General features: G+C 36.0%; 1 protein-coding gene across 1 annotated transcript in view; it reads right to left on the reverse strand.

Annotated features, from left to right (window-relative positions):
- RP1 (RP1 axonemal microtubule associated) overlaps positions 1-22,786 on the reverse strand; it is a 109,195-nt gene that overhangs the window by 74,402 nt on the left and 12,007 nt on the right. Inside the window, exons 2-4 of the mRNA XM_039390437.1 lie at positions 13,691-14,111; positions 13,461-13,654; positions 11,934-12,109 (exon numbers count right to left, since the gene is read on the reverse strand). Of these exons, the coding sequence (XP_039246371.1) occupies positions 11,934-12,109; positions 13,461-13,654; positions 13,691-14,099 (779 nt within the window). The 5' untranslated portion in view covers positions 14,100-14,111. The remainder of the gene's footprint in view (positions 1-11,933; positions 12,110-13,460; positions 13,655-13,690; positions 14,112-22,786) is intronic.

Below are 22,786 nucleotides of genomic sequence, written 5' to 3' on the forward strand. Positions count from 1 at the left end.
ATATCATGCCAATGAATACAGAAATATGTGTTTCACAAAATTACACCAGGCAAATATTGTTTGCTGTGCTGGGCACGTCAAGAAATGTCAGGTTGCATTCACATCTTTTACTCCATGTGTCCTATATGACTATGTCAGATTTGCATGATTGTAGATCACTTTTCAAACGCAGTTTTGAAATTTTTTATTAAATTGTATTAAATATGGCTTTCTGTTTACTTAGGATCTATCACCTCTTCTCAGTGCAGTGCTGTGTAATGACAGCCTTGACACTACTCACATCAAACATTAGGGTCTCAAAGCAAATTAGCTCTGCTAAAAAAGACCTCCAAGAAAGGGTCTGTATCTCTGCAAAGGTGTGATTGGCTGCGTAGATGTAACAACTTGTTTGGAATCCACTGAAGTTTACCAGCACACGAAGGACGTTGATCTGTTGGAGCAAGTCCAGAGGGGGGCCAGCAAGCTGATTAGAGGGATGGAGCACCTCTCCTATGAGGAAAGGCTTATAGAATCAAGTTTGTTCAGCCTGGAAAAGTGAAGGCTTCAAGGTGACCTAATTGTGGCTCTTTAGTACCTGCAGGGAGCCTACGAGCAAGATGGAGAAAGAATATTTACAAGAGCATGTAGTGACAGGACAAGGGGTAATGGTTTCATACTGAAAGAGGGCATGTTTAGAAAATATATTAGGGAAAAATTGTTCACTATGAGGGTAGTGAGGCACCAGAACAGGTTGCCCAGAGAAGCTGTGGATGCTCTGTCCCTGGAAGAGTTTAAGACCAGGTTGGATGGAGTTCTGAATAACCTGTTCTAGTGAAAGACATTCCTGCCTATGGCCTGGGGGTTGGAACTAGCTGGTCTTTAAGGCCCCTTCCAACCCAAACCATTCACCCTGTGGAAGCTGCGTATTAATTGGATGGAATTAAGGCAAATGGTATCACTGAGGGACACTTTTATCAACAAGTTAAACTTGGTCATTACAGGAATTGTTGTAGCTTGAACACATTAAACTGAAAAAATAAGTATAAGCATAAGTATAAAATATAAGTAAGCATACGTATAGGTAAACATAAGTATAAAACATTTAAGTTACTCTAGGTGGGTGTACCTAACCTCTTGTCTTAATTTAGTTCATTAAGGTATGCTGGTTTTTGGTGGGGTACACTTAAATGTCTTTATAGTAGCTAGTATGGGGCTAGGTTTTGGATTTATTCTGAAAACCAGGGTTATTCTGAAAAAAAGGGTTAATAATACAGGATGGTTTTGGTATTGCTGAGCAGCACTTGCACAGCATCAAGGCTTTTTGTTGTTCTCGTACTGCCCTGCCAGCAAGGAGGCTAGGAGCTTCAAGGGGACACAGCTGGGACAGCCCCCCCCAATTGACTAAATGGATATTCCATACCATATGGCATCACACTCAGCATATAGAGCTGGAAGAAGAAGAAAGAGGAAGGGGGGATGTTTGGAGTGGTGGCGTTTGTCTTCCCAAGTCACTGCTATGCCTGATGAAGCCTGACTTTCCTGGTGATCGCTGAACACCTGCCTGCCCATGGGAAGTCATGATTTAATTCCTTGTTTTGCTTTGCCTGTGTGTGTGACTTTTGCTTTCCCTATTAAATTGTCTTTATCTCAACCCATGAATTTTCTCAGTTTTACTCTTCCAGTTCTCTCCCCCATCCCACTGGTGGGGGGAAGTAAGCAAGTGGCTGAGTGGGTCTTAGTTGCCAGCTGGGGTTCAATCCATGACATAAGGTAAGAAAATTGCGTTAAATATTCCTCATAATTCTTACTGTGGATTAACATGGTGATTAGACTAATGATATTTGATATCACTAGGGCTATAAAAGACAAGTTCCTTGTTTAATAGAGATACATTAAACAATTAAACAGTCTTCCTTTCCTCTGACATCCTTCCAAGTAAGAAAAATATGTCTTATGCATTTCAGAAATTACAACCATGATGATTAGAGGAAATGGATAAAATATTTATGTAGGACAAAAAGCTAAGAGAATGTCTGATTTTGTTGACAGATATCAAGGAGGAAAAGGCATATCTAAGTATGGCTTTCAATAATGACTTTGGGATATGTATACATAAATTAACTAGGCTGAGGATGTATAGGGATAGGTATAATTTCAGAAGAATTTGTGGTGGAAAACTAGAACTCGATTTCACTCAGAAAGACTGTAAAATGCCTTCTCAAATGGGTTAGATATTTTTTTTCTTCCTTCTGCATTTCAGAGAAAGTTGCACGGAGAAGCTGTGAGCAAGCTCTCTCTGTCCCTGGTATGCACAGAGATAACATGTTTGCAGACATGTACAAGGCCTCCTCGGGCCAGAGAGGGTGGGGAAGGAGAGAGAGAAGATACAAAAAGCCTTGGAGAAGGAGAGGTATTGCCTTTTTCGGCTGGAGTCCTTGCATCTGAAATAAACCTTTTTTTATTAATTCCACTGCCTTGCAATTCTTGGCAAGAATACCTGCGTGTCTTTTACCCTACAGGATGGAAACTAGAAAACAGTTAAGACAGATATCAAAAAAAGGATTCAAGCTCTAGAACATCCCTCTAGTGGAACCTGTAGTGACTATAGAGAAAAAGTTTTAAAATGAGACTTTGTAATTATATGTATTTACTTACCTAATTGTGTGATTTCTTCCTAGCAAGGCGCTAAACTATAACTGAAACTTCCTGGGACTGTGATCTATGTTATGTTGGCTGGGTTTTTTTTAACAATGGCAAGACAAAAACTGAATTTCTTCTCAAAGAATGGCATACTCTATATAAGTCCCTCAGTCAGTATAACAATCTTTTCACTGCTTGCTGTGGTCTGGTAATTGTAACCTCAGGGAGTACCTCACATCTCACCTTTTGAGTGCTTAGTTTGCTCAGTAACTCTCAGTAACTCAGTAATAAGCATCTGATTAAAGGTTCTTAAATCTTGATCTGATAAAGTTAAGGTGCCGTGAATGCAGTACAGGGTACTGTGAATCAGAAAGACTGTGAGTGATGGAGACATACCTGTTAATTTGTCTGTCTACACATTTAGATATTATTTACAGCATAGAAACTTGGTACTCAGAATGCTATATGACATTCAGTTGGATTCTAGTAATTTTGAGATTCATTTTCCAAACATATATTTTATTTCTGTATCAACATGTAAAAGGATAAAAAATAGCATTGAGATTCTTCACTTGGAGCAGGAGGATGCCAAAAAAATTGGAGATGAACAGAAGAACATCAGAACCAAGGCCAGCATACAGAATAACACACAGCTATTTGGTATGAAATGTATTAGACAATGTATCTTGCTTTAGGGTTGCAACATCAGTTTATTACATGGAATACACTGCTTCAAACAGCAGAAACATAACAGTTTTTTATGGGGAAGTATATGGGCCATTGGACTCCTAAAAAGAACTCCTAAAAAGAATGCTTCTAGGTTTCCTACCTGTACTGCAAACACCTTTTGCTTCAATTCCAACTTCTTTCCTCCACGTGCTTTCTGTCCCACATGGAGACAGTCCAAAGCCTCTGGGCCAAAGGAATTTGCATCAGCCTTTTATTAGGTCCCCAATCTGGATAATCAAAGGATCATGACCCACGGCTTATCACAGCATGTATGTGCCAGTTATTCTAGACACAGCCTCCAAGAGTACAGAATGGCCAAATTCTCATCGTCTAGCTGAAAAGTAACACTTTTCTTCAGGTACATCTCTGACTTCATTGACATTGAAGCAAGGTACCATGCAGTATTAGGAATTAAAATCTAACTGAAAAACTGAAACATTCTGCCTAATCACAATATACATTTAATATTTTCCAATTTTATATTTAAAGTCATTTACTGAAAATTGTAAACCATATATGAGTGCTTACGATGCACATGTAATGTTAAAAAAATTCTGTAAACAGGTATCCAAAATAATTCTAATAACAGATGGAAAGATCCTGGAACATATTGCATATACCCTGATTCTCACAATACAACATATTTACAAACAAAACAAAACAAAACAAAAGCTAAAAACACATGGACTGTGTTTAAAGTACAGAGGTTACAGACGAATGCACAACTAAAACTTGTAATGTATTTAGAACAATTTTAAGTAAGTGGTGCTGCCTCAGAAGGAAATATGGCAAGAGGAGCCAGGAAGTCCATTGACAAACAGTCTCTCTTCTCAGTTCCTAAATACGCCCCTTTTCTAGTGCCCTCTGGGTAAAAGAGGCAAATTTCATTTGGTGTCTGGATGATCCTAGACACAGACTGAAAAATTTCTTTACTCCCATAATTATTCTGCAGTTGGCCCTTAAAAACTCAAATAGCAATTTAATAATGTACATCTATGTAAAATTAACATGACTTCTGTTTCCTACTTGCTATTGTATTACAGCATTTGAATAGTATTTCCTACTTTTCATTTGAAATTAAACATATCAGTTGATTTCTTCCAGGGAAAGCATTTCTACTGAAAGACAATTTTCAAACTCCTTCTCAAATATCATGAAATATAGAAATCTTATCTTAAAAGTCAGGTAGGTAGGTATTTCAAATCACAGTCCTCTGTTCTAACAAGCAGTAGTTATTTCTCTAAAATTAGATTATTAGTATGTAACTATCTCTTAACATGTAATATTTCAGAGGAAAACTGTCTATTAACCAAGAAATCATTGTCTTAGAACAGCTTTTCTTCTTATGTTGGTTCCCATAAAATTTTAAGTAATATTTGTATTTCAGCAATGATATACAATTGTGATTTATATTTATCTAGGGATTCATATTGGGAGTCTTATTGGGTGTGGCATTCAGCAGTTTATTATGTGATTTTTTTTCTGAAGATGCTTTCACTAATCTAATGTTATAGAAATTCCAAGATCTTCATTACAAGTCTTTCTCATCTTTACTGTTTCCATTGTTTATCGTACAAAAGCAAACTTCTTCTTTGTCTTCTTCCTCTTCTTCTTCTTTTTCTTTTGTAGGAAAGGCATTTTCATTTTTCTTATCTTCAGAGGCTTTATGTTCAATGCTATTTAAGGAAGCATCACACTTCAGAAATGTTTCAGAATGACAGGCTGCTGCTGGATCTGCCAACACGGGAGAAACTTTTTCTCCAACAATAGGAATTAGACTTATTCTTAAGGTTTGATGCATTGTTTTCTTTCCATTGGGTAGCTCAGCTGTGCTTATTACAAGATCACTGGGTATGTGTTTGGATACATAATTTTGACAATTTCTGAATTCCATGGATTTTACATTGATATCCTCTGTAGTATGTAACTTCCCTAAATTACTTGTGTCTTTCAGAGTTGCAGATGTAAGTATTCCGAAGTTACTAATAAAATCTAAGGTGTTATCAGCGTAAAACCTATTAAAAATGTTATTGGCAATCTTATTGATAGAGTTATTCTTCAAAGTCACAAGATTAATTTTGTCTGTTAAATCTTCACCTGACCATTCTAAATGTTTGCTCTTTTTGGCCAGCAAATTTGGACCCAGCTGGTTTTCAATATCAGATGCCTTTTGGTAGGCATATCCTCTCTGTTCCTCATTAATTGGTATTACTGTTACCATCAGTATTGGACAATGTTGGCCACATATAGCATGGAGTCTATCCAGAGAGTCTTCTTCCTGAAGAGCACTTCTATTAGCATTACTAACATCAGTTGGCTGAGACTGTACAGGTTCAGCATTTAAAGGCTTTTCCAATGGATGCACTTTGTTATCAGGCATTCTAAATTCTACAGATGAAAAAGCTGGAAAATTGGTATCAAGCTGTGTGGAAGTAGAAGCTGCCATGACTGACGATTTGACCTTTTCTTTGTTTTCTGCAGGAAGGATCTTACCATTCCGGCTAGGCTTGCTTTTTGTATTTAACTCATCCTGTAATGGGTCTGAATCACTATTATGAGGCATATTGAAGTAGTTGCAAAGATTTTCAGGGGGTTTAACCATGTCTTCAAGTTCTGAAGAAGAGATTTCATCAAGGGCTGGGTAGTGATTCAGATTTCCAAAGTGAGAGTATGGAACTTCATCACTGTTAGTGTCATTTGAGGTTGTATCCAAATTACCATACATTCCAATCCGCTCAGGTGGTGATCTTCTTATCAAGTGATTTTCTTTGAGAAGCCATTTGCCTTTATCTATCAATATTCCTTCATCTTCACTAGCTTGTATGCCAGGTTGACAGTGTTGCTTTGGAGATTCCCTTACACAGTCATTAGCATAATTTATCTCTTCTCTGTTAAAAGTAGATTGTGATGTTGGTAAAGTATTTTCTCTTCTCGATATACTGTCATCTTTGTTTGTGTTTGCTGGATATTCTTGTAATGGTAGCGAAGAATGTGATGATTTCTCTGCAGAACAAGACATAGATTCTTGAGAAAAATAAACTATTTTTTCTCCCACTGCAGAGTGGAATCCTTCCGTATCTGTTTTAAATACTTTTGACATATAAGGAAATCCTTTGTGATAGTCAGGCTTAAATGAAGCTTCTGTTTTGCCGTAAAGCCGTTCAATAGTTCTTTTCACATAGCCAGTATTATATTGTTTTTCAAGTGCTGCTTCCTCCCCACTTTCATTGGTCAAGTCACTGGATGCTTGACAGTTATATTCACTCTCTTCAGTATCTGGTCTGTAATCTGACCAGTCTGACGTAGCAGGACTTTTAAAGCATTTTTTTAATTGAGAAGTGTCTGAACACATTTTGTTCCCCAGTTCTTCTACTTGCAATTTCTGTTCTCCTTCGCTCGTGTCACATTCTGTAATTTGCTTTGATTCATAACGAAATGATAACGGAGAGACTGTAGATAATCTCTCTGAGCTTTCCTCAGAAGTTTCTGCATCTTCCTTTTCATCCTGTACAGAATAATCCTCATTATTATATTCTACAGAGGTGTCGGCTGCAAGTTGAGGTTGTTTTTTGGAGGTTTTGTCATCACCTGATGACTTCAGATCAACATCCTCATCTTCACTTTTATCAGTAGAAACATGTAGAATATCTTTTTCACCTTCTAATTCAGAAATATCCTGATCTAAAATACAATTTTTATCATTAGAAGTTACACTATGAACTGTCGAGTTAGGTTCTACTGAAGTTTCTGACTCTTCATTAGTAAATGATGCATCAGTGGGTTTAACTTGTGGTTTTTCATATAGGCTATACAGTATTTCTTCATTTCTTTCATGAGTCTCTAAAGCTGATGCAAGGCTACAGGTATTTGAATCAGGATTGGGATATTGACCATCTAGCTGTGTTTTGGGAGCAGTCAAGTCTAAGATTTCTGTTTCTCTGCAAAGATCATTCTGTATATCAAAACAGTTTTCTAATTCCCCAGATAATTTTAGAGCTTCTCCAGAATTGACACTGTCCATTGGAACACAAGGCTCATCTGATTCTTCATGTTCATGCAGATGTATACAACTATGAATTTCAGATATGGGTATATTCTCATGGTAATGTGGGGAGTCCTCCTTGTCAAGTTCCCTCTTGAAGTGTAATAACTTATTTTCTGTTGATTGTTGAAAATGCGAGAAGACAGCCTTCAGCTCATCAGCTTTTTCTGTAACTGTAGTTTGTTTCAGATGTTGTAACTGTGTAAATATTTCAGAACAGCTACAGGCAGTTTTTTGCATATCATCTGTGATTGTCCCAATCAAACTCTCTCTCAGATTCAGTACCAGTAGCCAAGCTAGGAGCATGTTGGAGGAAGAACCAAAACCTGAAGGAGAAAGACTTGAAAGGCTGCAAGCTTTTCCTATACATCCACTATGCTCTTTCTGGACACCAAGTAAAGTTGACTGTAGTTCATTCAGCAGCATGCTAGACATGCAATTATTCTGAACATCAGTTCCAATTTTCTCATTAACAATTGTGCTATTAACTTGAACAGCAACTTCAGATTTTTTTCTTTGACATAGGTTGGTATCTTGAATATCAGCTTCTGCCATCTTTTCATCATTGTCGTGTGTTTCACGAAACAAGTGTAGCTTACTGTCCTGATGAAATTCTGACTTTAGTGAGTACTCGGCTGCTTCTACTATAGTTGTATTAGCATGAATTAAAGGTGCAGTTTGTGTTTCACCTGAATTTTTTGCTGATTCTTCTGAAGTTCTCAATTCACCAATAGGCTTTAAAGTTTTTTTGGTTAGGTTATGTTCAATCAGATGGTTTTTTCCAGTCATATGCACTTCATTTGTGATAAATCTTGTTTCTTTATCTATAGAAGTATTGATATTTTCTTCAGGAAAAAAACACGCATTGCTATTCTCAACGATCCCTTCTTTTTTCTTTATAGGGGGTAAGACAGAATTTGATAATGATTTTTTCAGCCAAGATTGGACATAGTTTTCTAGTGAATGTTCACCAGTCTCCTCTTGAAAACTGTCCTCTAGTGTAATGGCACTCTCTGACATATATAACTTCTTTGCACTTTTACTTAGATTTTTCTTGGTTGCCTTTTGCTTTTTCTCTTTCTTTGATGGCGAATTTTCCAAATTATTCTTTTCTTTTTCAAAGCTAAGATTCTTTGGCACTTCTGACAATGGCTTTAAAGTCACTAATGTGTTAGGTGTCTGTTTGAAAGATTTGGTTATAAGATATGTTCCTTCTTTCTCAGTATTCAATGTGTCCTGACTGTGCTCAGATTCATTGTTTGAATTAACTGTCATTAGACCATCTTCACTCTTTTCAGACGAAATGATACTACTTTTTTTGCCTGACTTCGATTTTACCTTGGTCAACTTCTTGTTATTACTTCTTTTTTTTTTATTTGATGATGATCCATTTTGTTCCACTGGATGCTGATGATACAACTCATCTTCAGGACATATGTTTTTGTCTGAATTGACAGATCCATCATTGGTTTTCAGTAAAAATTCAGATTCTTTTTTCTGAGGTACTTCAGAATAATTATCCATAGCCTCTGTTGCAGAATCCCGTGTGGTTTTTCTTGTGATATGCATTCCCTCACTTCTAGTTATCCCTGAAATTTCTTGATCTTTTTGATTTTCATATGCACCTTGCTCTAAAAAACCAGATGATTTTCTCTTCTTCTTCTTTTTAGTGAGGGATGATGCAGATTGGCTGTTATCAACGAGCTGTGTTGTCATCACAGATTCAGTCCGGACACTGATTTGATTCTCACTTTCAGTAACAGTAGGAAAGAATTCAGTTGTAGGATTTATTTTCTCAGTAGGACCCTTATTACATGGAGGTACTGTCACCTTCATCTGGCTATGTCCAGGACAGGATGAATGCACTGAATCTTGAGAAATAGGTATAAAATCAGCAGTTTTGCAGTTTATTTCTTCTTTTGACTGACGTAACTCTGAATATGTAATGAAAGAACTCAGTGATCTTTTTATTTGTTTAATATCACATGACTTATGGATGTGATCTGCTGAACCTGGTCTAGCTGTCTGGCAAATTTTTGATGCTGGTATGAAACCACTGATGTTAGCTTTGGAGGTTGATACTAAGCTACTATATGCACCTTGTCCCACAACTGATTTCTCCAATATATTCTGTACCAATTCCTCCTCGTCAGGCACTTCTAATGTCTTCCTATTTGTGGTTTCTATTAAATCACTGCTTTTATGGCTTATTTTAAAAAGCATTTCTTCTTTTATATTCTCTGAAGAAAGCTTTAATAAACCATTGCCATTCATGTCACTAAACTTTGGGTTACTGACACTTGATTTTTTTCTGCTTGAATGAGCTACCATGCAATACTCAGATGTTTTTTCTCCATTCTCTATTTCTTCACTGTAGGAAAACTGTCCTATTGTCTTCTCTTGAACCTCTTTCTCAGATACCAAGGTGACACTTTCAACTACTGCTTTCTTTTGTCTAACACGCCTTGGTCCAGGGGTGGGAGGCCTGTAAAAGCGAGGCCTGATATTTTCCTCAGATACATTGCTTGTGTCTAGATCTGCGGAATTGTTCTGATCAGAGACGTTACAATCAGCAGTTTTTAAATCAGAGTCTGATTCTTTGTCTGACACTTCTGCATTGGATTGCTGCAATGAGTCTTCCTCTTCTTTATTGTAGCTGTTCAAAAACGGAGTGTCTTGTGGATTTGTACATTCTGATGCATTTACATTGGATAAACAGTCTTCCGCATTCATTGCAGAATTGCAAATTGAGATATTTTTGTCATCAGAAAGGCCAGCACGACTTACAGTGGTTGTCCATTTAATGGTTTCTTGCTCTTTAATTTTGAATCGAACTTTCATTTCCACTGTGACACTGCCATCTTGATTAAGGTGAACGGACTTCTCAATGTCATCTTGATACTGTGCCACAGATAAGTCTTCACCAGTAACTGACTGATTTCCTTCTATCCCATTATGACTGTCAAGAACAAATGAAGAATCTGAGTTGTTATCATTGGAATTGTTATTGTTGCTGGATCCTTTATCGGAAGAAACCGAGAATATCTGAGATCTTGAGCTAGAGTCCATTTCACCTCTCACTACCAATAATTATATTGAAAGAACACAAATTCATTCAGTAGTTGGAAAGCAGAGCAGACAAATATCATGGATAAGGATCCAGATGATGAGACAGCAGACAGGCAACAAAGAAAGAGAAAAGAAGAAAGGAGAAAAATTAGTACCAAAGTTGCTAATGAAATGTGTTTATTTTAGATACTTTTTTATTTATTTTGCATTAGCAGGTACAGAGGAAAACATGATTAATCTTGCTGTTCATTTAAGAAATTGTTTGGAGAGAGAAATATAAGAAATTTTTCATAAATAATTAAGCATTTAAATACTTCACTTAATTTTATTTTACAGTGGGTTCTTTCTAATGAGAGAACTCTAGTCTTATTTGAAGCTCCAAAGCCTAAGGCATTCACAGGCCCTCACTTCTTTGGACTTCGAGCTACCGGCTTTGCTTCCTCTTCATGCTTTAGCGACCATTAATATATCATTTCCTATTAGTTCTTATGGTTGTACTAAAACATGTCAGTCAAGGTGAATATATCTCTCCTTGGCTTAACCCAACAATCTACAGTATATGATTAACTACCCTGTGTACTATCACATGAATAAAGGGTTCAGATCCAGTCCCCTGTCCTGACCTTCTACAAAGAAGTAAACATTGAAGTTCTTGAACTCCTTATAAAATCTGATCTTAAATTATGACATTCTGAAACACATTTATGCATAAGTACTGCAGACAATGGTGCAAAACTCAGCAAAGCCAATGAGAATACTTCCAGACTTCAGTGAATTTTGAATATGGCCCGAATATGTGTTAGCATACTGACCTTATCAGTGGCACAACTCTGTGATTAATCAAAGGAAAAGTACATATTTGTGTATCTTTTCCCAAACTTATCCAAAAAACATACATCGTAGCCATGAGGATATAGAAACAGATGACACACTGTTTAGACAAAAGCAGCTTCAAAAACATGATTAATTTATGAGTGGATGCTTTAAGAGACAGGTTTTCCTGTCTATGTGTAACATGGAACAAGAGAAGAAGTGTAAGTCATGACAAGCCAAAACTCCATTTGTTAAGGTAAGTTCTGAAAACTGAAAAAATGCTTGGTCAAGAAATTCAGTCAGTTAAGAGCCTGAAGTAGCCTGTGGTTTCTCTCCTACCAGTGTCATTATTAACCGTGATACCAAAAAATTAATAACAATAACAGTCAAGTGAATTAAAATAAAAGATAGATTTGCATCCATGTTCCAAGTAAGTCTGTCAGAAACAAAATATTCATACTAGTCAAGTACTTTGCAGAAACTTACATTTTCAAAAGAAAATTAACAGTTTGATCTTAAGCTTATAGAGGAGTCATACCAGATATAAGCAGTTTCAACTGGCCTTTTTGAACATTCTTGATCCTAGTAAGATTGTCACTGTTTATGTCTTATGCCAAGAGAGATAAACAAATTAATAAAATGCAAATTAGTTTCAAAGTACTTACTCTTTTCACTTTCTGACTTGGCATTGGCTTTTGGGTACACACGATTTCCAATTCCAAGTAATTTAGCAGGCCGTAAATACCCAAGAGTTTCATAATTGCTTGGCTTAAAAGGTTCTCTTCCTGCTGCGACTACAGCTCCAGAGCACAATATCAGGGCCTGAAGATTAGGAACCTGGGGAAAAAAAAGTAACATTAAATTTTCTGCCTGGGTAGTAACAAAAAAATAATGTAAGAGATTTATCCATTTCAAACTTTAATATCTTCACTTCTTAGTCTCTACATTCATTTGCAGCAGACTATTAAATATATATCATTGCACGGAATTGATTTTTCAATTCCTATAAAGCAATTCCTATATCTGTGGGGGCATATCTTGTTATATAAATATATTGGAAAATGACTTCAAGAAGTAACTTGAATCCAGATCAGAATTTTCTTATAATTTAAGTATTTGTACGTGTAATTTTGTTTCATTGTTGCACAGTGACTGTTCATAGCCATGAAATACAAATATGTATTTGGAGGTAGGTAAACATATGAAGACATATTTGGAGGAAAAAATTCAGAATACACCGCAAGCAGTCAACACATACTTCCACCATTGGATAGGACACAGAACAATATACATTGGAAAAGACTTCTGAAGGTCATATAGTCTAACTCTTTACTCAAAGCAGGTCTGACTGGATCAAGGTGCTCAGAGCATTGTCTAATTGGTTTGAATTTATGTTCCAAAATATATTGCAAGATAATCCTTACAAACTGCACTTCACTAACTTGTAGGTAATATGAACAGTTTTCCAACCTAATACACAATTTCACCAAATGGAGGATAAACAGGAGATTGCCCTTGAACTCTTGGAGCTCTGCATGGAATTCTCTTGCTAAATGTTGGCTAAGTGTAATCATAAATGTTATTCTGTGATTTAACAACACTCAGAAAAAACACTAAATGAGATAAAATTATATAAAGTACTATGTGAGATTAAAATCTGCATTATTAGTGCTGCATTGTCTGAGTTTAGTGGTATAAAACCTGGTCCATGTTTTGAAAACTATGATAGGCAATCAGGTGTCAGAGTTCCAAGTCATTAATGGCAAACCGCTCTGCGTTTGTGCAATGATAAAAATATACCTGGCTATTAGATGCTACTGTTCACATTTCTAAAAGATTAAAAACCACAGATAAACAGCACTAAGCCTAAAGGAAGTTTCTGTGTGAACGGGTAAAAGTATAAAATCAAGACCATGCCTGAAAGAGGCCTAAATAAGAGAAAAACAATGTTTTTTCTTTTTGCTTAAAATAAAATACCCTCTCTGACTGCAAGATTCCAGTATATTTCCTTCAAGCTAGTAGGTCTTCTGAAGGGGGAAAAGGTACAGAAAGGAAACATGAAATTCAGCACATCAGATTTTACACCAGGCCTATGTTCAAAGCTTATAATGGATAAAATCATCTCTTTAATTTAAAATAATCTAGAAGCAATCATAAAAAAATTGTCAGTACTCATCTTTATTCTTACCTTTTTGCCATCAGTAGTATATAGTTTTGCAACTGGATATTGCATTAACTCACTCATATGATCCAGAAAGGCCTCAAACGTTTGGGTATTTTTCTTTCCCAAAACTATGGTGCGCCTAAGTCTTACGTCTCCATTTTTGAAAACAAGCATCTTTTTGGGAGTTATTATTTTTCTTTCTCGATGGCCAAATCCATCTTCATTCCCCCTTGCTAATTGCACAGCTCGACGACGAGCACTGACAGGCCTGCTGATCTGCCAGGGCAGTGGCTTTTTGCTGGCCTGTTCCAAGTTGATGGGCTTCATTTTTCTCTGATGGGAACAAATATAAGATTTTCCATCTTCGAGATCCTCCAAATTGGTGATGCTGTGTCTCCCTCTTGGTGTACTAATGTTCCTCACTCCAAAAGGTAATGGGACCCGTTTGGATAAACTATCCAGCAAGGAATCAAACGTTTTGTAAGACCGGCTATTAACGACCATTTTGATCCCATTAAACTGGGGATCTCCACTCTTATAGAAGCAAATCCGTTTTGCCACAACAGGTTCAGTAACATTGAAATGGCGCGTGGATAAACTCTGTTCACTATCAGAGGAGTTTGGCTGATTCACTGAGTAACTAGTTGAAGGTGTTTCGCTCATTTTGACAGCAATCTGCAAGAAAGAGGGGATGGGTGTAAAACCTTTCCTATAACTAGTAATAATACAGTCTTTATTTTGAAAGGTGTAGAAAGAAGATTTATAAGAAACCAACAGCAGAAAGTTGTGCCAAAAATCATTGCATTTAAATGAATCCAAGCTGTTATCTTTAAATTCCACAAAGACTCCAATACTATCAGATTAAGTTAGCATAGCCCTGCTTGCAAATATTCCCAAAACTCTCCAGTGTAATTTCAAATCTCTTATCATTTTGTAACAAGAGACCTGTCCTTAGAAGAAGGTGCTTTGACAGTCCATCCTTTCTTGAGGATGAAGACAACTAATGACAACTTTTCATATTTCAGATATCAGAAAATTCCTTATTAGGAGGGAGCAATTTGCTCATGCATTGGCATGAGCCTTTTTCAGTCCAAAACAACAAAAATGAAAGACAATGCAATTCATTCTGATCTTACGTGCTAGTTTCATACCAAAGCAAATCCACTGGATTCAGAGAAAAGTCTCTTGATTTACTTACACTTGTCACAAAAAAACACGCTGTAGAGTGAAATTGCATCATAAATTGACAGATCATATCCAGACATATCCACTACAATATTTGCATTTATACTGAGGAAAAAAAACACTGACCAAATAAGACATCTTAAGTACAAGAAAAGTCCAATCTATATATAGATTCTGTAATGACAACTCTTTAAATGGCTAACTTAACACAGGGTAGAAATGGCTAGTCAACTAATCAGTGTCAAGGAAAGAGTTTTAGTGGAGTTTTACTGAAAAGCTACATAGCAGTCTCAGGAAACATGTTTGTCAGCAAAATGATATAAATTAAATTATTTGATGATGTTACCTTGATATAGTGGACATATCGACCAATGGAACAATCTCCTCTGGCTACTATATATTTTTCTTAATCAAGCTATGGAAAACAGTATTTTGACTATTTTACTACTACATACATCAGTTCTGAAACTGATAAGAAAAAGTTGTTATTTTTCAAGATAGTCAAGGTTCAAACAGTCAGATTTGATAAGATTTTACCTTACTCTGTTCTTACAGCTTTTCCAATAATGCACTGCTTCAGAACAGGTGCATTACCTTTACTAGGAGTCAATAACTTTTAAAATTATTTTTATTTTGAACAATGATCAGAACATAGGAAGAAATGTCTCCTTTTAAGACATTATTTATGCTGTAAATTGTACTCATTCTAAGTGCTAAAATGAAAAAATAACCAAACAGGTCTCCACTAGAACTGTGTTCTCCAAGATTGATTTAGGTAATCACAATTCCACTTAAAATAAATAATTTTTTTAAAAAATTTTTTAAAAAGTAATTATTTACTTAAGGAATATGCAAGAAGAAATTTTGAAGTTTGGCTACAGCAACTTATACAACCCAGTCCATCATATCTAGTGAAATGGTTTACTTTTAGTGTAGTAGGGAGGAACTCCACTCCAACTGAAATCACTGAGAGCTATAGCTGTTCATCTTTTTTGACACATCTATTCATTAGCTGCCTAAATTTTCACTGCACTTCTAAACTGAGAGATTGACAGGTGAGTTAAGACTAGGGACCCAATTTGAAGCAGTCATTTTATGCTTCATGCGTCATTCCATTTAGACTGATATTCCTAGAGGAAATATATAGGGTCATTTTTGCATTTTTGTTGCTTGCTGCAACACAAACTTTCCTACTCTCTTTGAAGAGCAGATGTTCTTCTACAATGAAAGCAGCAATGTGGTAAAGTTCTTGAGTGAACTGAACATAATGTTGCTCCATTTTAACTGGCCAAGGAGACTTGAGCTTTAGAGTGCAGTTCAGGATCTCTGAGGACAAAAGTGTTATCATCAACAATGGCCAGAGACAGAAATAAATATAGTTTCTCAGCTACTCTATACTGTATTTCTCACCCTTTATGAAAATGGAGTGGAATTTCATCTAACTGTATGATTTGATTACTCACTCTTACCAGAGATAAAATAGGTGGATTTTGTCATGAGACTACTGATATTAATCACTTTTGAATTAGCTTCTCAGAAGCTGATCTGGATATTTGTAATTGTGTAAAACATTCAGCTACATAAGCATCAACATTTGGAAGAGAAATAAATATATTTTACATAAAGATAATTGTTAAACTTAGTCTTGACACTGTGAAAGTACTGAAATCCAAAACAAACAAAGAGAGAATACACATATCAATAGTGGAAATTGCTTATACATCTTTCAGATACCTTATAATTGCATCCTACAAATAGAAAACATTTCAACAATGAACAATTGTTCAACCTATGGACAATGAACAACTGTTCTTTAAGGTAGTGTAGAAGTTACTTTTTCGTACTACAGGTCATCACACTGTAATAGCTTCATTTCATCTTAAACATACTAATGATTTTCATACTTAAATGATATTATTATAAAATTAAAAATAGCTGATATTACATAATACAGAATGTCTATTAAGATATTTTGACAACTATATTGCTAAGAAATTTATTCTCAAAAAAAACAAAACAGAAATCAGAATTTAATCCCTGTCCCTGTGTTCTCATAAACGAAACCACTCATTCAAAGCTTATGCATAAAGATGCCAAATTTTATAAAGACATAAAGTGGAGCACTTTGTTCTAAATACATAAGAATACGCCTAATGCCATAGAGCTGGTAAGCATTGCATATAATTTTATCATACTCACCCACAGTCGTACGTAAATAAAAGAGAGTATAGCTTGTTTTCAGAGATTTATGAATTGTACATGTAGTTGTCTATACCATATGAAACAACATCCTTAGTCTTATTCTAAGTATGCTCAGCTAGAAAAAACATCATAATCCATTTGCTTAATCTCAGCTAATGTGAATCACCAGATCAGGTTCATCTCAGGCAGCCATTGTTCAGAGCAGAATGTCCAACTTCTCATTCAGCAAGTCCTCTCATATGGTTTTGAAACTCTATTTACCTTCTAAATATCTCATTTATATAATTTTCTGTTTACTTAAATTGCTCAAGAGATGCATAGAAACACATAAAATAAAAATGGGGGGGGAATGTAGGTCACCTAATCCATCTTCTTGTCAGAGTAGGGTTATCCTCCAAAACTAAATCCTTTAGTGATATGAATTTTTAATATGTTAAGATATAACACAATATAACTCACCTTCTGAGACTATTTATTAATTTTCTCTACTTATTAGCTAGCATTAATTCTTGCTTTTGTTCGTTCATTTCATCAAACTGATCCTCCTTGTGCTAAAAGATTCTCATATATTGTCTATAATCAGATGTCAAAATGAAAATAGTTCCACAGTTTCTTTCCCAACATTCAGTAAAACATGACAGTCTGAAGGAGTTTCGTCATCCATGAGGCACTCTTTATTTCAACATGTTGGAAAAAGGGCAAAGATTGTAAATGCATGTGAATACAGTTTATGAAGAGACAGGAGGATTACATTTAACTATATTTTAACTATACCACTGACTGTGGGGGTTTTGTGGGGTATTTTTTCTTTTTTCCAGTGGAAATACTATGTTCCCAGATGGTAACTGTTCCATCTAATTGCTACCAGATGTATAATCTGATTTGGAGCTTCTTTGCTTAATCAGGATTACATCAAGCTCTCAAAACTAGCTGTGTAGAAGAGTAACAAAAACACTGCTCAGCAGACGCCACCATTGCATGCAGTAACGAGTTTCCTTGGAGGAGAATGCAAAATTTATAGAAGTTTTAAAATACCACTTCAGTTCCACTTTCATAAGATGCATAGATAAAAACATTAAATGATAATCTTGCACAGATATTTTGTTAAAAATATGATTTTTTAATAATATATTAATATTATTATTTAGGCTCTTAAGTTATCTTAGCTAATGTACTACAGTCAGTATTTTGTTGTTTACACTTGTTCAGAAGATGAACAAGTGCTAATTATATTCTGGTGTCTTATAACTTAACCATTAGTAATATGAATTTATATTGCAGGATTTAAAATATCATTGCTACCCTCATTAGCTTTCCAGGGCATGCAAAGCCACTTTCAATAACCAGCTAATCCATCAGTAGCTTCTGTGTATCACTAGAATTTGAGACCCAAAAGATAATACTTCTGGAACCTGGTGAAGATTATAATCAAGTGTCACCATTTGATAATGTGAATGCTCCTTCTTTCTCTAAGACTTCAAAAGGCTTACAAAGTTCTGTCCAGACATATGTAACTTTAAAGCTCCACTACACTCATTCTTGTACTGCAAACACTCCACATATTCTGAAAAGATAGGAGAAATCAACTTTATAGTAAAAATAGCCTCAATAGAATTATGCTTAATTCAGGCTTAATTCAGTCCTGAATTAAGCCACAAAAAATTTTAATTGTCCCATAACAATCATTACCGACACAAAAACACTTTTCACCCATTCATGTGGCCAGTTTGACTGATGCCTGTGGAATTATGTAAATGATGTGATAAGAATTTAGCTCCAATATTTAGAGAGCAGTTTTATTTATATATAAACCATTCACAAATACAGATTGAGTAATATAAAACTAGTTCAGAAAATTTAAGCAAGAAAAAACAGGCCACATGAGAAACATAGTAGTAATTAAAATTGTAACTGTAAACAAATTTACAATTTTTCTGATTTGCTGTCACTCTCATATTTAAATTACAAGCCTGTCTATCTCTCACATCTTCAATTCTAAGTTCTGATACTAAATATAGCACTTGATCTGTACTCAGTATCCTTCTTAGTCTTGTTTTTTTTGTAAGGGTTATTGACTGGTCAATGACTGAAATTATGACCATATCACTGTGAGACTGTCACTAACTTTGGTTCTTACCTCTCAGTGAAAAAAAGAAATAGGAAAGCTCACATTTGGATCTTTGTGAACACAGCATCAGATAAGTACAAAGGATCTACTCTAATGACCACAGGCATCACTGGAACTTTTCCTTTCGATTCCTCTAGAAGAGAGTGGCACAGTGATGGACAGCTGAAGGTCCAGTGCCTGAAGTTAACCTGCAATTCAATTCTATGAGGCAAAAGGTCTAAGTCCAGCACCCTGAGCACACCTGGCCTGCAGACCCCGGGCTGAACCAAAGCTCAAGTGGAACTTTTCAAAGTTAAAATTTTCTAACTGACTCCAAAATTCATTGTATAAGACCAGAAAAGTACAGCATCAAAATAATTGTAAAAAATATTTTAATCACAACTCTTTCTGATTTTGATTAATTATTCTTCCTTTTCTATGGACTTCGCTTTAGTAACTGAACTGATTAAATGCTACAAGTACCTAAATATAACCTAACGCTTTCCACCTCCATCTACAAGTCTTCAGTGTTTTTCAAGACCATCATATCAAGGAAACTGAAAAAAATTGTTAGCAATTACATTAGCTTGTTTGTTGACAAATCCTTTTTTCCTTAGTAGATAACCACCATCTCAGGTTGAGAAACATAAAAAACCTTTTCTGCAGCATTATCCTAAGTCTGAGCAGGGCCAGAGCTCTGTGTGATGTGGCCTTCCCTGCCTAGCGATCCTATGGCCCTTGAATGACATCCTTTGTTTAAGTCAGAGCCATATGGAGCAGCAGTTAACACTTGAGTATTTTTATCATTCAAGTGTGAGTCACTCTTTTAGAAAGGGCAGTTGCTACACCAGTTAAACTACTACTGTTTATCTTATGGCCCGAGAAAATGCTGATAACGTGCTTTATATTTCCAGGTCCCTTCAACCTCTTATATTTTGGAAGGGTTTTATTTTTTAATGAACTTGCTCAGTAAGGTACAGAACTAGGAAATTGCTATCAAGCTAAAAAGGAAATTATCACATTAGAAGCAGGGGGCTGGGTCAAGTTCCCTTCAGTGTGCCCAGCCTGTTTACATCCTTTCCAGCAAAGCCTTCCAAAAAATGTGCCACTGTTAATATGTTACCACTGATAAGGTTTTGGACCATTGCATTACAACAGCATTTTACTGTTTGATATACGTGAACTTCTTATCAAGTTAATCCCCATAGACTTTTATTCATTAAATTCTCTGACAGAGATTTGATAACCAATAGCTGAGGATGCAGAATGAGAAAAAAAAAAAGGATGCCTCTCAGGAGGGAAACAAAACCAAACCAAACCAGGGCTCTGCTTTCAAGAGAGCTCTGCCTGGATGGTTAACTGAACTGCAAGACTCCTCATTGAGCTGATCTGGTTTTTGACCACCGCTAAATTTAACTCAAATCTAAACACTAAACTATCTTCAGAAGACAGATTCCTATGAAAATTCTCTGGCCTTGCAGAAGTATGAATTGACCCATCACCTTTAAGTGGGTTAGAATTTAATTCTGGAGTGTACAGCCTATCTCAAATTTAAAGGTATAACCATTTTCAGATTAGTTTTTCTTGTTTTCTTGCCTCAGATGTATTTAACCATCTACACTTACCTTCTGTTCTGTAATATATACTAACTAAAGAGAATGGTCAACCACGTTCTCATTTTTTCTGAGTATGGGCATCTGAAAAAAGAGCCATCCTAGAGTACATTTTTATTTGTTTGTATTATATCTACATAATCTCCTGCAGTGATATGTGGATGCTTACAGAGCACCTCAAATTCTTTAAACTAGCAAAAGAGTGACTAGAAATTTTTCCATATCCCTAGTTTTCTTCTTCTACAACATTTCAAAAATTCATTTTCTCCCTTGAATTTGCCTTCCTGACCCTCCCAGTCCTTTCATCAAATGCAGTCACCTGTGTACTGACCTTAACACATCACGATTTTTAAAAACATTGCTACAAGTAACTGCACATCTAATTGGTTCTGTCAGCATACTTAAGATTGACTTCTTCCTGTATTGGTTAGAAAACTCCTATGTGAACCTTAATGTTTTACTGAAAATTTCACTCATTAAGACATCTAGGGTTGTCACACATTCTCGGGGGTTTTTTTATGATCTTTTAACTTCCTTGTATTTCTTACCAATCTGTTAATTTATAACTATTATTCTTTACATTTCCCAAAGAGCATGGTCAAAGAAAAGGCTTAAGAAGGCAGCACATGAGTTTCCTGGTCAAGATGTTATCAGCTTACCTTGAAATTTTACCACATGTGCCTCAGTTTGTCTAGCTGGAATTGCACGCAATGGCCTCGCGTGCAATTTCCTATTTCATAGAGACATTGTGAAGCATAAGCTGAAGAAGCCTCCTGAAGCTCCAGCAGCTTAAGTGACTATGAGGGACATATCTTTTGATTCCTTCTGGAGGACATAATGAAATCTTTTGCTTATTTCCTTGATGGAGTTCAGAGGTTATTCTTAGAGTGAGTGAGTTCATAAAGTGAGGCCAAAAAGATAAAAAAGCTAGGCTTAAATGTATTGTACACTTCTGCCTCCTACAAACAATTTAAAGTAAAAATTTACATCTTCAAACCCCTGTTCTGATCTGCTGCCCACTCCTGTGCAGCCCAGGCTCCTGAGGCTCCCAAATTGCTAATAGCACAGCTTTGCTGTTGGGCACGTGTACAACTACTCCAGCTCTGACAACACTAAGCTGCTTAATGTCTTAGCTTTGGTGCAATGCACAGCTCATCACTGCTTTGCAGATCTTGCCTGAAGAAACCTGACCAACCCCTTTTACAGCCCAGGCAGCCAGCTGCTGCTGTCCTTCATAACTGTCTAGTAGTTAAAGAGCTCTCTTACTGCTCCAGAGATCCAGTTCGCTGCCTGATTTAGAGCAAGGATTTGAGTCCATATATCTTAACCTTCAATGGTGAACTAGCTCAATACTCCTCCTCCTGTCTAGGTTCTGTATAAGGAAAGACTGACTAGTGTAGAACATCTAAATTCCACAACAGATTTCAAAATGCCCAGTGGCAAGACACTCCTAGTTTTAAGCCTGGGTTTAGATACCCATTGCTTTGACAGACATGAAAATAGTATCAAATACAGACCTGACCTAAAGGCTTTTTATCTGCCCGGGATTCAGGGGACAAAATACCTAACTCAGACCTGAGGGTGCCCAGAGGAAACAACCTGACCACCTCCAGTGCTCTATCACTGTGCCTGAATCCCCAGGAAAAGTCTAGCTCACTCAGTTATGTTAAATGTAGGGAGAAGCAAGAAGATCTGGGAAAACATATATACTACTGAATTATATTTGACTGTCATGCTTGGAAAACTACATGTGAAAAACTGAGCTGAATGTGTGTTCCTACAATCAACCCAGGGTTCCCACAATGAGTTTTAAACCTGAAGACAGTCACCACTTCTGTTATTGTAGTTCTCCAGGATACTTGGTTTTGCCCTTTCTGCATTTACTCTCACTTACACTTATATACAAACATTAAAAGTAGCTATTTCTGCATATGTATGTTTATATTTAAGTATATGTACATACACAAACACACACACACACACACAGAGGAACTCTACTCAAATATCTGTAGCTACTTTTATATCCTTTGGATTAAATTGTCATTTTCCAGTGTCTTGCTTGTATATTCCCAGGCCTGTTGTTTCCCTTTCATTTTATTTTTGTTTGGAAGTACATTCCTCTAAACTCCCTCACACGCAGAACTGGTATTTTACACTTATATTGAATTTTGAACCAATTAGATGCACGAATTATTTTTTTTTATGAAGACATTCAGCCTGTATTTCTGTACTGTACTTTTGTC

This window comes from Pipra filicauda, unplaced genomic scaffold (assembly GCF_003945595.2).
Source record: "Pipra filicauda isolate LSUMZ 115617 unplaced genomic scaffold, ASM394559v2 scaffold81_size6448238_pilon, whole genome shotgun sequence".
Taxonomy (NCBI): Eukaryota; Metazoa; Chordata; class Aves; order Passeriformes; family Pipridae; genus Pipra; species Pipra filicauda.